Raw genomic sequence first — 15,427 nt, forward strand, 5'->3', positions numbered from 1 at the left:
TTCAGAAAGGGGGCAGGTCTATACAAGATTTTCTTCTTCCTGCTCCCCCTTCACTCGTGTAAATAAGTGGTGTCAGGGAATGTGTTTGTAAACTGATCAATTTTTTTAATCAAGTGAATAAATTGATTGATTGATTGATTGATTGATTGATTGATTGATTGATTGATTGATTTTTCAGGGGTGTTGAGTTAAAATTTAGGGGTGCTTGAGCACCCCCAAAAAGAAGCTAAAATTGCCATTGCCTAAAGATAAACAATTGAAAAACAAGGCATATGCTAATTTGTTAATCTTTAATTTTCATTTCTTCTGTTTTCTCTTTTACAAAAAAGAGTGTCATCCTTTAAAAGCAACTATAATACAAGGGATGTACTCAAACACGTGCAACTTCTAGGGTTCAAAATGATCCAGTTTGAACGTTTTATGCTAAATAAAGCTATATATTCTTACTTAAAATCATCTGCCTCACAGTCAACCTCTCTTTCAGATCCAACCAGCGTTTATGTCATGTGCTTGCATGTCCATGCACACACTGCCTTCCAACTCTTCAATCTCAGCTCACCACACCTTCACAAACAGTTTCTGAATTGGCTTTAAAAACAGGGCACAGTAGCATGCCAGGAACATAGTATTATACCAAATCTTTATGCAGCAGTAAGTTAGCTGCAGGCAAATACCTGTCACTGTGATGAAATACTACCTGGGCTTTTTATGATAATATGTGTGGTGAAAAAAACAATCAAATCCCTGTAGGCAGTCATGACTGTCACTTGAATCACTTGAAACTTGGACGGTATGAGGTTTCATCATGGTAAATACGCTGCGTAGGATTAAACAAGCAGCGTGACAGTAAATGACTTGATCTCGATCATTGTGTCTACATCACAGTTCAGTTCAATCCAGTTCATTAATGTAAAACCATTTCCCAACAGCAGTCCACAACAGTCTGAGCTCCTTGAAGAAAATGTAGAACTAAGTTCTTTCTAAACCTATAAAAACTTGATAGACCCAAGCAATAAAGGTGATGTAAAACCCACTGAAATGTTTGTTTTTATTACCTAAACCTTTATTTTTTTAATCTTTTTGGTACCTTATCGTCACACTTCAGTGCTCCTATTGAATGGTTCGTCAAAGATTTAACATATTAGATAAAAAAAAATTGTGTAAGATTAAAAAGAATCATAACTCTGGCACCGTTATTCTGCCCTGCAGTATAAGTGTATCTGGAATCTAAACGATGTGCTGTGAAAGGTAACACCTCGATAGCTGCTGTATATGCTAGCTTCAACCTGTCATGTTCAAGTCCACACCTTTAAATATAAATAGAAGCTTTTGGTGTTAAAATCAATGTCATGTCTTTTTTTAAATCCAAGGCATTATATTTATTTATCACTTTTATGTCTTGTTTTACTTCTAGATGCACGTCGTGGTGTCAGTCCCAGCACCCTGCGTGTTTAGAGCTCAGTGGGTCTTTAAAGTCAAGGCCAGCAGAGCTGCATTTAGTGTCTGAAAGGCGTTTGTGATAACCATCATTTTGTGTCATTTGATGCATGTTAAAACAGCCCCCGCAGTTCAGACCTGTAATGCCGCTGCCCCTCAGATGTTGCAGTGTTTTCATTAGGGCTTGCTGAGGCTTTTTTATTGTCCCAGAACGTCCTGTAAAGATGCACCGCAGTGTCTGGCCCCAGTGCGCACCTGAACGGTTGTTGGTGACGATGCGTTTGGTTGAACCTTGAGTTTCCACAACTGTCCTTGGAAAACAAGAAGTTCAAGAACTGTTTTTGCTAAGCATATAAGAGGTCTGCCCGCTCACTTGTGCACTCCTTGATTAATATGTCACGCTTTTGCTTAATGGCAGACCAAAGGCTTTTCACAGCCCACATGACACACCTGAACTGACTGATCTGCGTAATGCAATGCCACATGTCTGAAGATAAAACACAAGCGTGACGTGACCGACCCCACTAATCTTAGCTCTGTTGACTGGGCAGCTTTTAACCTGAGCTCATAACATGCTATTATACCCTTCCCAACACCCTTCCTTTGTTTGTTTAGTGCAAAAACCAACAAGCACCAACACTTTGTCTCCAGCAAAACCAAACCCTTCTGACGACTGCATGCAACAGCTTCACTGCTCTGCAGAAGGCCTCTGGAAACACACAAAGGCAGGTCTGCAGGTCACTGAGCGGTCCATGTATCATTAACAGCAGTGGGCCATCAGGAGGAGAGGCTAGAACCTGAGAGAAAGCTTCATTAGTTGAACTGGGATCCGATTAGTCCCCGGCTGCCAAGTAAAGAACCATTAGATTACAAGGAAGAACACTTATCCCATCAAGTGACAGGAAATGTGGGAGACCAGATTAAGAATTGTTGTTAAAAAGTGTTTTTTCCTTTTGTGGGTTGATGTTTATGGCAAACTGATTAGGAACCTGGGAGTTCTCTGTGTTGAAGAACTTCCAACATTTCCCTTGTTGTTTAATTTTATCTTCCCACTTCCTGTATTTGTACACAAGGAGATATACACATGCACAGTTTTTCAAGTGATGGGAAGGAGATGTGAAGACTTCCTCGTGATGATTTGAAAGTGTCCAGAGACAATCTGGACCTCTAGATTCTGTGTTCAGAAGGAGGCCCCTGGAGATATTTGCAGAAATCCTCCCTGCTTAAGGGGACAGGGTGGGGGTCTGGGCTGGAACTGGTCAGTCCATCTGAGTGGGGACTAATGAAAACAAATGATCTGACAGGGTCGGAAGGTTGAGATCAAGGCTGAAGGATCCCCCTGCCCCTCTCAATTTCCAACGTAGGAGATTAATGAAGGCAGAAACAGTCATTTCTCTGTATCGTTTACCCCCCCGAGGCCGCTCAACCTTATGGCAGCAGTGTGCAGCCCACCTGTTGGCCCATTAAAGACTCATGACACTGAACCAAAGGGCATGCCCCTCTGAAGGGGGTTTGTAAAGTCTCTGACCAGTTCACAGAACAGACAACAGCATATTCTGTCAAAGAGGTTCTGGGCAAAATGCTCCTTTAGCGTCCTGAGTCCAGCTCTCCTGACAGGATGAAGGGTGCAGAAGACAAAGAAAGAAAAATATATTTTCAAGATCAATCTCTTCACTGACTTTAGAAAGTTTGGTTGCCATAAGTGAAATATTAAAGGGCTTATTGGACTATAACCCAACAGATAAACTTAGAACAAGAAAAATCCTGTAAATTATGATATTTTGGTTGACATCTATAGTAATAAATATGATTGATTAAGCTTTACTGTAAAAAAAATATAAAAATTACCACATCACAGATTTATGTTTCTCCCACTAAAACTAATAAAATCATCATAAATTACTATTGTTATGTCAATTATTTAGACTTTACTGACCAATTCATACTGAGACCATTCATCCATCTATTCGTTATCTATATTGGCTTCTCTGTTCCTGTTTGCTTGGGAGCCGGTGCCTGCAGTCACTGTGTGAGAGGTGGGGTGCACCCTGGACAGGTCACAAGTCCATGATACGCGTTAGAAGTTTAGGTGGAAAATAAATTACAAGATGAGGATATGCTTAGCTTATATATATATATATATATATATATATATATATATATATATATATATAAATACATATATTACTATTCGAGACATTTTGCTTTTATGTTAAAATGTGTTCTTGTGATATTTTATCACTCATAATATTAGAGCATGTAAACTGTTAGAGTATATTTTTATTAAAGGCCAAATAATGAAGTTGATGCTGCAACCAAGAATGCACTTTGTGAGACAAGACTGCTCCCTGTTGGACAGTTTATCTACAAGCAGCAGAAAATCACAAATTAAAAATAAATAAAGTCACAAGTTCACAACATAAACTTGTTTATCAGTGGTGGAAAAAAAAAAAAGGCTAAAGGTCTTTGTCATTTTAAATGGTTTCAGTTATTTTCAGTCAGATGTTCATGGCCAACCAAAAATGTGACAACTGAAAGAATAGTCAGTGTATCCTGAAAGTCAGAGCGTTTATGCGTGTTCCACTTAAAAATATATCAAATTCATTTCCCCTAAATATTCTGCACCAAATAGCCATAATGAAAAAGTGAAAATGTTTGGTTTAATTTTTTGTTAATTTCTTTAAATAAAGAAAAAAAAATAACATATATGAAACTACTCATTGCCAAATCACTTAAAACTGAGCTCATGTGCTGATCATCCCTCAGATGTGGATTCCACATTCAGTAAACTGGACTTGATTTAGACAAGCACATACTTCTGAGGTCCCATGGGTGACACGTCAAAACACAAACCAAGCCATGAAGTCTGAAGAATTGTCTGTAGACTTCAGAGACAAAACTGTATCATGGCACAGATTTGTGAATTGAAACATTTCTGCAGCACTGGAAGTCCCAATGAGTGTATATCATACAGAAATTGATGAAGTTTTAATTATAAAATCTATTCCTAAACCTGGCTGCCCACCAGTCGGAGCAGTCAGGAAGAAAGGACTGAGGTGACCAAAGACCAGATGGTGACTCTGAAAGTGCTCCAGCAGAGGAGAACATCCCAGAAGGACATTTCTTCAGCACTCCACTAATCATGCTTTCATGGTAGAGAGTTCAGATGGAAGCCACTCCCAGTAAAAGGTTCATGACAACCCGCCTGGACTTTGCCGAAGTACTCTCGAACCAGCAGCAACACAAAACTCTGGTCTTATAAAACAAAGATTGAACTTTATGTACTGAATGCCAAGCATCACGCCTGGAGGAAACCAGGCACCATATATCACCTGGCCAGTACCGTTCCTACTGTGGAGCATGGGGGTGGCAGCATCATGCTGTGGGGATGATTTTCAGCAGCAGGGACTGAGAATCTAGTCAGGATCAAGAGAACACAGAACACAATTTAGTATTCATCATCAAGTGTTTGAAAACAAGCACAGAAAAGCCTTTTGGTTTATTTATTTGTTTCTTTTTTCTGTGATCCAAACTGTATTAGCACTTAAGTGCCACTAGATGGGTGTGTTCGGTTGACTCAGCAAAGAAATTACGATTGTTTTTCTTTATTATATTTATTTCAGTTGAATTTTATTTGTGTTTAAGCATAAACAGTACACCACAACATGATTCTAAATTTAAATGTCATAACTAAAAGCATGTCAAAACACTGTCTGCGGCTCATTTAGAGTCATGAGCGGGAATGGACTACATTTCCCACATTGCACCGCTGCGCAGCCGCTTCTTGTCGCTGCTGTGGCTCTGTCTGCGTGTGTGCCCGCCGTGAATCGCTCCAGCATCCCTGCGCAGACAGCAGGGCCACCTAAACGCGCACAAAACACGCACATATCCCGTGAAAAGATGTAATCGTGGGAGGAAAAGTTGCTGCTCTTTTTTGTTGCGGGTCGCTGCTTTGCAATGACGGAACATGACGAGAGCCTGGATTCTGTGCTGCGCCTCTTTGGAGGACAGACCGATGCGTTGAGAGAAGTAGTAATGCGGAATATCCCCCCCTCGTAGGTGTTAACGCAGAAAATACAAGATGAAGAAGCAATTCAACCGGATGCGACAGCTCGCCAACCAGACGGTGGGGAGGTAAGACAAACGCTTTCAGTGCGCAATTCTCGCCGGGCCAAGTCAAATTAGGGACCTCCCCTTGTGGCCCCGTTATGGGATGACAATGAAATCGAATTTAATTGGCATGCATGTCCACATATAAATATTTATGTGTGATCGCTGATGATCCAGGGGCACAGCAAGAGCCCCCCCCCCCGTGGTTAAAAACGCCCTCCGTGTTCCTATGCGTAACATCCACCGCAGAGGCAGCGTGTAGGCGCATTGCCCCAGCATCTCCAACCTGCCCACGGCGAGACATTAAAAATAGACAATCGCTGCAAACACAGGCCGACACGACCCCCTTTGTCTGGGGTCGTGACTAAATGATACCCAGGCCTCGTCCTGTGGTTGGGTTTACCTCGAAACCTGTCAAGCGATTCAGTTGGATGCGACGTGATGGGGAAGAAGCGCAATGTTTTCATTCCGCATTAAAGTCAGCTGTGAGGAGGAAAACACCTCTGGGTTATCAAGTCGTGATCTGAGGGGTTTATCTTCATTTGGCTTCCTGGGAAGAGCCAGATTCAGGCGTTTATGTGAAAAGCTTTCGAGTCCCTCTGTGCTTGTCCCAGATCTAAGTGGCTCTGAGATGCTCCAGGAATAAATGTTTTGTGACCTTTCACACAGGTCCACTGGGTTTATCCGCCCCGCCTTCCTCCTGCCTTCAGGGAGAGCAGCTTGTCAAGCAGCACTTGGCCAGAAGGTGTTTTCTGCTCAGCTGTGGGGGATTAGGAGCAGGAGTGGGTCATTACTACTACAAGGTTGTGGCATGCTCTCAGAAGGAAGGGCACACCTTGCAAACTGTGTTTCTGCTTTCATTACATCTTAATTCCGTTTTTTTAAGACTCATTGTATGCAGGTTAGATCTTCATTTTCCAGAGATAATATGATATTTGTTGTTGTGGTTGACTGAATTCACTCATGCATTCTTATTTGAACATATTCAACATTCTCCGTTAGGTCATCCATGTACTTTCAAATCAAAGTTTTCATGACTTTACTGCAAGTGAAATGTTTATGGCAAAAACCTGGATCTTCTGATCAGAGGAAGACACAGGTCTGAGGTGGCCTTTATATTGTTGAACATGTTTTGGGGATGTGAGGAACAATAGAATGAGTCTAAGCCTTTCAAGCTCAGTGAATCACCTGGCTTGAAGAATGTGATTTTTTTTTTAAATTTTCCATTCATCCATTTATCGTTCTTTGCTACCTTTTCATGGGTTGTGGAGGCAACGGGTCCAGGAGAGAAACCCAGCCATCCTTTCCTGAGCAACACTCTCCAGCTCCTCCCATCCCAGTGGGACGTGCCTCCAGAGGGAGGCAACCAGGAGACATCTTAACCCTAAACACCTCAACAAACTCCTTTTGGTTCAGAGGAGCTGCTGCTCAACTTCAAGCTCCCCCCGGATGATGGAGCTCCTCATATCTGAGGGATATAGATAGCAGAGCTCCATCCTGCAGAGGAAGCCCATTTCAGTGCACTTGTACCCAGGATTTTTTTTATCTCGTTATGATCAATACCTCATTTTAACAGGTGAGGGTTGGAGCATAGACAGACCAGTCTATGCAGCATTCTTTTTTCAGATGTTTTCTGAAAAAATGCTAAGTCCCTCGTTTATCACAGGTGTTATGTTCCAGACTCCCCGCAATAAGTGAAAAACTGCAATGGTTGTTATTTATTTAGTGTATGTATGTATATATGTATGTATGTATATATATCTATATATATCTATATAGATATATATAGATAGATATACAGTATATATGTAGAAAGGCTTTAGAAACCCTTCACACACTCTTGCAATGTTCTAAACTCTTAAACCTACGTATTTTAACAACATATGTACTGTATATGCACTGCATAGTAGCTATGTATTGTACTGCAAAAATTTTATATGGGTACACAACAGCCTCGATCCTGTTCTGATCCGGTTCTGATCAGCTCTGTGCAGCCGTTGAGCACCAAGATGCTTTTAGAGAGAGCTGGACCTTTGGATAGCCAGCACAAAACCACACAATGGTCCTGATGGAGTCCAAATACTGAAATCCAGAGGGATCCGGATAAAAATTAATCCCAGTGATGTCTAGAAAAAACACCGGACCTCCAAGCAACACCTCCACTGGATAGGCCTCATGTACGGACAAGGAGCACTCGGATTGACCGATGAGGCTGGAAGTTTGGTTCTGGTCTATTTCCCTGTCGGTTCCGTACAGCTCTCTGCATCCGCTGAGCGCCAAAATCACTATGAATAAGGACCAAACTTTTTTGGATCAGATCAAAACTTTCCCTCCGTTTCAGCAGAAAGTAACGGCCAGAAGCACTGTTGGCTTCTGGGAAATGTAGTCCTTTTGACTGGCGCTACAGCTTATTCAGAGAAAACTACAAAATGGCAGCACCTGTCCGAAGTATTTTTTCATTAACTTTTTACTGTATCCCATATTGTCACAACCACATGAGTAATATTAAATTTGACAATCGTGTGTTGCGTACAATCTTCTTTTTTTTTTTGTAGTTGTGTACAATCTTACTTTGAAAAATTGAGAAAGAGCGAGTCTGCAAAAGTCAAACCTCAAAGTAGCGAGGGACTACTGTACCTCATACTTGTTACTGTGTACGTCACACCGCACATATGCATATGGCCTGTTGATGAAAGAGGCTGGCAATATCAAGCCAATCGGTTACCACCTGACCGATCAAAGATTTGTTCTTTAAGGACGAAGAGGCAGGAGATAAAATAAGGTGCTTCAAAAAAAAAATAGGTTGACAATAAAATGCTGCTTTGGGGAAACATTTGAACATGTCTTACTTGTATTTTACCTTGGAGAGTAAAAACATGCCTTGATATCGTCTATCCACAAAATGAGTGAATGCAAATATTACAAAGTGGCAGCATGTGTGGCTCGATGCGTTTTTCACCCACAAGCTGTAAGTGTGGAAACCGTGGGTGGACAAGATGCGTGCAGATTAATGAGGCATCCTAATGTCAAAATTTATACCACAAATATTCACGTTGGGCTATAAATCTGCTTGCCTTTTAGCTCAGTTTCTGCAACTCTTCCCTTTTGTATGTATGTATGCTTCGTCTCTTTTGTCCTCATTTACCACCTGATCATGGCATGTGAGTATTGCAAGGCTTCTATAGGAAGGATAAAAATAGCAACATATAAGACCAAGTTAATGAATTCATCTGTACCAGAGGCTTTTACTTCAATATTCTGCTGAGTCAAGCTTCCACGTCTTCAAACTGGACCAGAGTTGCTCTGCTGGTTTGACCCTTTGACCTTCCTGAACTTCTGCAGTCTCTGTGGACTTTTTAACATCACTGCACTATTCTAAGGTTTTCAAACCAACTCGGGGAGTTTTATTACTCAAATGCATGAATATCAGTCCCAGAATAGTATTAATATGAATGGGTGAGTCTGTGAATGTGAACAAATGAGTCTATAAGGACTCATCTGCTCATGTATTGGCATCTCTATTGTAGCATGTCTCTCTGCACTGACAGTTTTTGATCTTATAAATGGTCATTAAACATCTTTCAGTGGGATGAGTTGCTGTGTCAGCAGCACTTTGCCTCTTCAAACCTGCTGCTGCCTCTGGGTGAGATCCATGTTATGTGATCACGGTCTTGCAGTTCCCTCTGCAGCTTTGAAAGGGTGAAGGGTGTGCTGCCACACATTGTTTGGCAGAAGCAATTATGTTATAGTACAGTGGGAAGGGTGACAGAGGACCACAGATCTGCACAATTAGAAGAAATTTATAGTGTCTTTTCATTGTAATTTGTTTTATATGACACAATGTTACTTGGCGGCACGGTGGTGGAGCTGTTGCCTCTCAGTGAGAAGGTTGCTGGATCAAATCCCGGCCGGAGACTTTTCTGGGTGGAGTTTGCATGTCTCACTGTGCATGCGTGGGTTTTCTCTGGGTACAGTACTCCGATTTCCTCCCACAGACCAACAACTTGCATGTTAGGCTGATTGGTAACTCTAAATTGTCCCCAGGTGTGAGTGAGAGAGTGAATGGTTGTTTGTCTCATTTGTCTCTATGTGTCCCTGTGATGGATTGGAGACCTGTCCAGGGTTTCCCCGGCTTCTCATATAGTGACTGCTGGATATGAGCACCAATGACCCCTGTGACCCAAAAAGGAAAAAGCAGGTAAAAGAGAATGGGTGGGTGGATATACAGTGTTTCCTGGTCCAACCTTTGAGGCCTGAATGTTTTAGTGTGGCTAAATTTCCTTCAAGTACCGTACTTGCCAGCGTAAACGTCGCACCACCGTTTAAGTCGCATCAGTCCAAATATGTCTAATAAAGTGAGAAAAAACATAAATCCGTAGCTTCGCCTTATACGTCGTATCTATGCATCATGTTTGTTATGCATCATCATTGGTCACCTGGAAACGTGGGCCGGTGTTGTATCAAAAATTGATTGACTGCCAAATGGCGGCCGTGGGAGCGTGCACGGGAAGACTTTAACAAGAATTTAACAAGATTATCACTTTAAATTAATTGTTTGTTTGAAACTATATCAAAGGTGTGTCTCAGTTTAACTTTTCCTTAATAAATGCACTTTGACGGTCAAATCAGCTGCATTTCAAAAGCCAATCCGCGGCTGCGGGAACGCGCAGAGGGATGCCTCGCTGTGCATTTCTTCGAAATATGACTAGATAACAACCCAAAAACAATTATTTGTTTGCTTGAAATTACAGCAAAGGTGTGTCACAGTTGAACTTTCCTTAATAAATGCAGTTTAATGGTCAAATCAGCTGCACTGGGTGGCACGGTGAAATGCAGCTGATTTGACGTTTGCTCCAGGAGTTCTGGAGCGAGACGAAGATGGCTTGTTATGGCAAGTCAAGTGTCTCATTATTAGCCGCCGTTACCTATTAATGGGACACTTTGCTTGCCATATTACGCGAGGGCCCTCTAGTGGCTGAAAATGGTAGTGTTCAATATTTTCCATGTCAGAATGGATTAAATAATCAGATCTTAGCCAAAAATTTGATTATAAACATGGGGAAAGACATAAATATGTTGCTTCGCTTTATATGTCCCAGGCATGCTAATTTATGCAAAAAACTGTGACTTATACAGCGAAAAATATGGTATTTAAATTTAGAGTGGCACAAATAGGTATAGTTTTCTATGTCTTCAAATTAAAATGAAAAGGAACTCAAATTTTGAATTACATCAATTAGGACAGCTCTCAGACTCATTTCTTTTGACCTATTTCTCTATTCCCTAATCACAGCCCTATGTAGGTCTGTAACAGCCTGGTAGAAGAAATCTTTGTGTGCAGTAAAACAAAAAAAGTTTCTACATACAATAAATATACACAAAAGTTTTTTTTTCCAATAATTTGTAGCTTCACCATTTTAACAAAGAACATTACAGTTTATAAAGCAAATAAGATGAGATGTAGTATTTCTTCAACTAAACATTATGAGATATTTTCTTTCTTTTAGTGCCCATCTTGAATGGAGTTAGTTCTAAAAGTACATCAGTTGTAGATGTACATTCAGACATGGGCAAAACATGATTGCCTTTCAGCAGTTCAGGGTAAAGATGCACAAATGTTCAAGCATCACCATTACTCCCAATCCATCATCCATCCATTTTCACATTCTGGTTCAGAATGACGTTCACCAGTAACACTATGACAAATGCATTCTTTCTGCGTGTGCCTTTAGGGGAAGCTGTATATCTCACCACTCCACAATCCAATTATCAGGGAAATGGCAACCATTTGTGGGCTGTAGATGCTTTTTCTTTCATTCATTCTCTCACTCTGGGTTTCAGTTTCTGTTCTGCACGCAACACAGATCAGCTCTGAACGATTTAGAGTGGCATGCAGAACATTTAAAGGAGAGGGTTGAAGGAAAAGAGAGGACATCAGAATGAAATACGGTAAATAGTAAATGCTCAACTCGTATGAGAGCATCTCATCCAGATTCTGCAAAGACCTTTAAGTTTTTCTCATTCACACGTTAACACACATACACACTCTATTGTGCACTATATTGAGTTTTTTTATTACAATATATTTCAACTCTGGTTAGCAGTTTTTATTTTCCTGTGTACACCAATTAGCCTAAGAGGGGCATTGGTTTTGGGTTCAGTGTCTTACCCTGGGACACTTCGGCATGCTAAAGAGCCTGGGGAATTGAGCCCCCAACCCTCTTATTATGGGATGACCTCTCTAAGGCAAAGCCAAATGTCAGTGGTTCTTCATTTTAACGTGGTGGCTGAAAAGTATGACTTTATGCTTGCATAAAATTTAAACGTGGTTCTTTATTATTTGACGAATCCCTCCTTTTTGAAGTGCACGTTTGCGGCGCGGTGGACGTTACGAAAACTTCTGATAACTACCGTACTTTTCGCCATACACGTCGCACCACCGTTTAAGTCGCATCAGTCCAAAAACATCTGATAAAGTGAAGAAAAAAACCATAAATATGTCGCTTCGCCAAATAAGTTGCATCTATTATGCGTCAACGCTGACCACCTGGAAACGTGGGCCGGTGTTGTGCTAAAAATCTACTGACTGCCAAATGGCGGGAGCATGCATGGGAGGACTTTAATGAGAATTTAACAAAATTAACACTTAAAAACACTTGTTTGTTTGCTCAAAATTCTAGCAAAGGTGTGTCTCAGTTGAACTTTTCCTTAATAAATGCACTTTAATGGTCAAATCAGCTGCATTTCACCTGTGCGGCATGGCAAAATGCAACTGATTTGACGTTTGCTTCAGGAGTTCCGGAGCGAGATATATGTGGCTGCTTGGCTTGCCAAGTTATTTGAAAATGGTATTGTTCAGTATTTTCCATGTCAGAATTAATGAAATTGTCAGATCTCAGCCAAATATTGAGTTATAAATATGGGGAAAAAAACATAAATAAATCGCTTCGGTGTATACGTCGCAGGGCAGGTTAATTTATGCAAAAAGATGCAACTTATACAGCGAAAAGTACAGTAGGTGAGATGAAGGAGCCAAGTTGTTGTTTGTCAAAGCACCATCTTTAAACTTGTCTCTCGTCCTCTTCCACTCTGATGCTTTGAATTTCTATCTTGGCAGATAAAAGCAATAGAATAAATATGCTGACTTAATTCATTCATTCATTCAACCTTTATTTAGACAGATTCGTTCTGGAGCTAAATTTAATGTTCACTTCTGCACATTTTCTGACTGATTCCATTGTTTAGTCTTGACTACAAATCAAAGCCTTCCCACTGTGAGAGCATGTTAACAATGATTAATGAGTCATTTCTTGAGATTATGTATCTTACAGCAGGAGCTGTAGCTGTTCTTTCATTCTGTCATGTTGTACTAGTATGTGAGGTTCATACTGATAACCCTCCCATAAGCCCATTGGTGCCTTTCAGAGACAGCATATAGTGATAAAGAGCCATTGTGAAGGGGCCATTTTGCTCAACAAAAAAGGATGATGTAATTTCAGACAGAAGCACTGATTTTTTCCCCTTCAGTGTCTCTGATTCCCTCACAAAACATCCCCTGCACCAACCTCAGTACTGCTGTATTTTACAGCACATATAATTTCAAATAATTAGGACTTATAAACGGCAATAAATTATAAAACGAAAGTGGCATTTTTGATAGAAATCACTCAACGAGATGGTAGCTCCCTGCCAACATGCCAACTTCCTTCCATTCAGGAATGCCAGTGCATTAAAAACAGGAAGCATTAATCCACTTATAAGTTTCCTGTTTTGTTTACATTTTTCTGCCATTTTCAGAGCTCTCGTTTGTCCATTTTGAAATGGCATTTGTTCTAAAAGATTATCTTTCCTCACCATTTGTTCATATAGGAATCGTAGATTCCTTGATTTCATTTGGTTGCCTAGAAACTGCCATTTGGTATTAGCTGTTTCATCACATTTGTTTGCCAACTCGCATGTTGACTTTTTAATGTGTTGAGGACATTTGTAGTCACCAAAAAAAAAAAAAGACTAAAATTTGTAGCCTGCGCATTTGCATGTGATCAGCATGTCCATCCATCCACCCATTATCTTTTACCCGCTTATTCCATTTTGGGTCACAGGGGTCTCTGGTGCCCATGTCCAGTAATCACTGTGCGAGGGGCGGGGTACACCCTGGACGGGTCGCAAGTCCATCACAGGGACACATAGAGACAAACGAGACAAACAACCATTCACTTTCTCACTCACACCTAGGGACAATTTAGAGTTACCAATCAGCCTAACATGCATGTTTTTGGTCTGTGGGAGGAAACCGGAGCACCCGGAGAAAACCCACGCATGCACGGAGAGAACATGCAAACTCCACCCAGAGAGGCCCCTGGACCGGGGTTTGAACCAAGGACCTGCTCGCTGAGAGGCAGCAGCTCTACCTGTTGCGCCACCGTGCTGCCCGTGATCAGCATGTGTTATTTTGATTTATTCCATTATCGTGGAAAGTCAGTTTTACAGTTATTGAGCTAATATTATGTGGTAGAATTGGGACAGCTAAGCTGTTGTGAGTAGCGTGACATCTAACAATATGGCTTGAAATTGCATATATCGTTATTTTCAAGGTTTGACCAAACCACTTTTATCTCTACCAGTTCACAACAAATGCTGTTCTTATTTTGAGCATGGAAAGCAGCGGGTGATGTTAGGCCTGTCACGATAACAAATTTTGCTGGGCGATAATTGTCTCAGAAATTATTGCGATAAATGATAATATTGCTTGAAATTTGACACTAATTAGTCATTATTGTAAAATTTAAGAAGAAATTGTTTTTTTTTTTTGTATCTTTTTTTACCACTGGATGGCAGGATAAGACTGTTTGAACTGAAAGATGGATAGTGAGGGAACGAGCAGTGTGTCTCTTTAAGAAAATGGGAGAAGGCCCCTTGACGTGACATGGGTTGTCTCTCCTTCTTGTTTTTTGGTTCTCAAAATGGCGGACGCTTGGTGTGGTTTGAGCTCTTTAGCATAGCATTTTTCACACAAAGTTTTCAATAAAAAAATCAGTAAACAAGTTCTCAGCTTCTTTTTGCAAAGAAAAATAACTTTTTAAACAAAGGCACGGGTTTCAACCATGAATTTTGTAGCTTCGACAAGACGGAAGTTTTTTCCCCGAGGTTGGCCTGTTAGCTTAGCTCGTAGCTTAGCTTCTCAGCTTAGCTACTTTTAATGATCCAAAAACATGATTTTGGACAGTTAAAACAAATTTATCATGTGATTAATTGATTTATTGTTTATCGCGACAGGCCTAGGTGATGGCCATTCCTTCATTGAATGCTAGGCCCTGACATTATCTGGGGGCAGCGTGTGTGAGTTTTGGCTGATAACAAATGTTTAAATACAATAAAGGTTCAGTTCTGAACGTTTTTGGATGAAATTATCTGCCGTAAGTGAATTTTATTAGTGAAAAGCCTCTGCTTGTTTGTTCAGTGCAACGTTGCAGAGCGCTGCAGGCCCTCTTGCTCTTTCACTCCGTCTCAGGACATATGTGCATTTTGTGTGCGAGATGCACGCTGACGTGCATGTGTGTGTTCACTCCCCTCAAATTTAGCCTTGCATACTTGACAAAACTGTGACCTAGATTGCTGGACAACTACAGTAAGTGGGTTTTTCTGTTTTAGCGGCCTTGTATCCCATTAGCCCCCCTCCTCCCTGCGCTTTTGTCATAAGGGAGGAACCCAAGCGAGCCTCTAGATGCACACCGGCTGAAATCAAAAAGCATTCATTGGAGAAATATTTAGAGAGCATTTCAGGCACAAACATGCTATGTGTCAGTCTGAGTGACTGGGGGTCTCATGCCAGCACTTTATGCCATGCAGTGCCCTGCTGAGGCCCGGGACCAACCATTCT

At 41.0% G+C, this 15,427-nt stretch overlaps 1 protein-coding gene across 1 annotated transcript in view; it reads left to right on the forward strand.

Annotated features, from left to right (window-relative positions):
* Positions 1 to 5,246: 5,246 nt before the first annotated feature.
* Positions 5,247 to 15,427, forward strand: part of arhgap44a (Rho GTPase activating protein 44a) — a 35,288-nt gene continuing 25,107 nt past the window's right edge. The window contains exon 1 of the mRNA XM_037688414.1: positions 5,247 to 5,571. Within this exon, the coding sequence (XP_037544342.1) occupies positions 5,519 to 5,571 (53 nt within the window). The 5' untranslated portion in view covers positions 5,247 to 5,518. The remainder of the gene's footprint in view (positions 5,572 to 15,427) is intronic.

Source organism: Nematolebias whitei, chromosome 15 (assembly GCF_014905685.2).
Source record: "Nematolebias whitei isolate Nwh7 chromosome 15, NemWhi1, whole genome shotgun sequence".
Taxonomy (NCBI): Eukaryota; Metazoa; Chordata; class Actinopteri; order Cyprinodontiformes; family Rivulidae; genus Nematolebias; species Nematolebias whitei.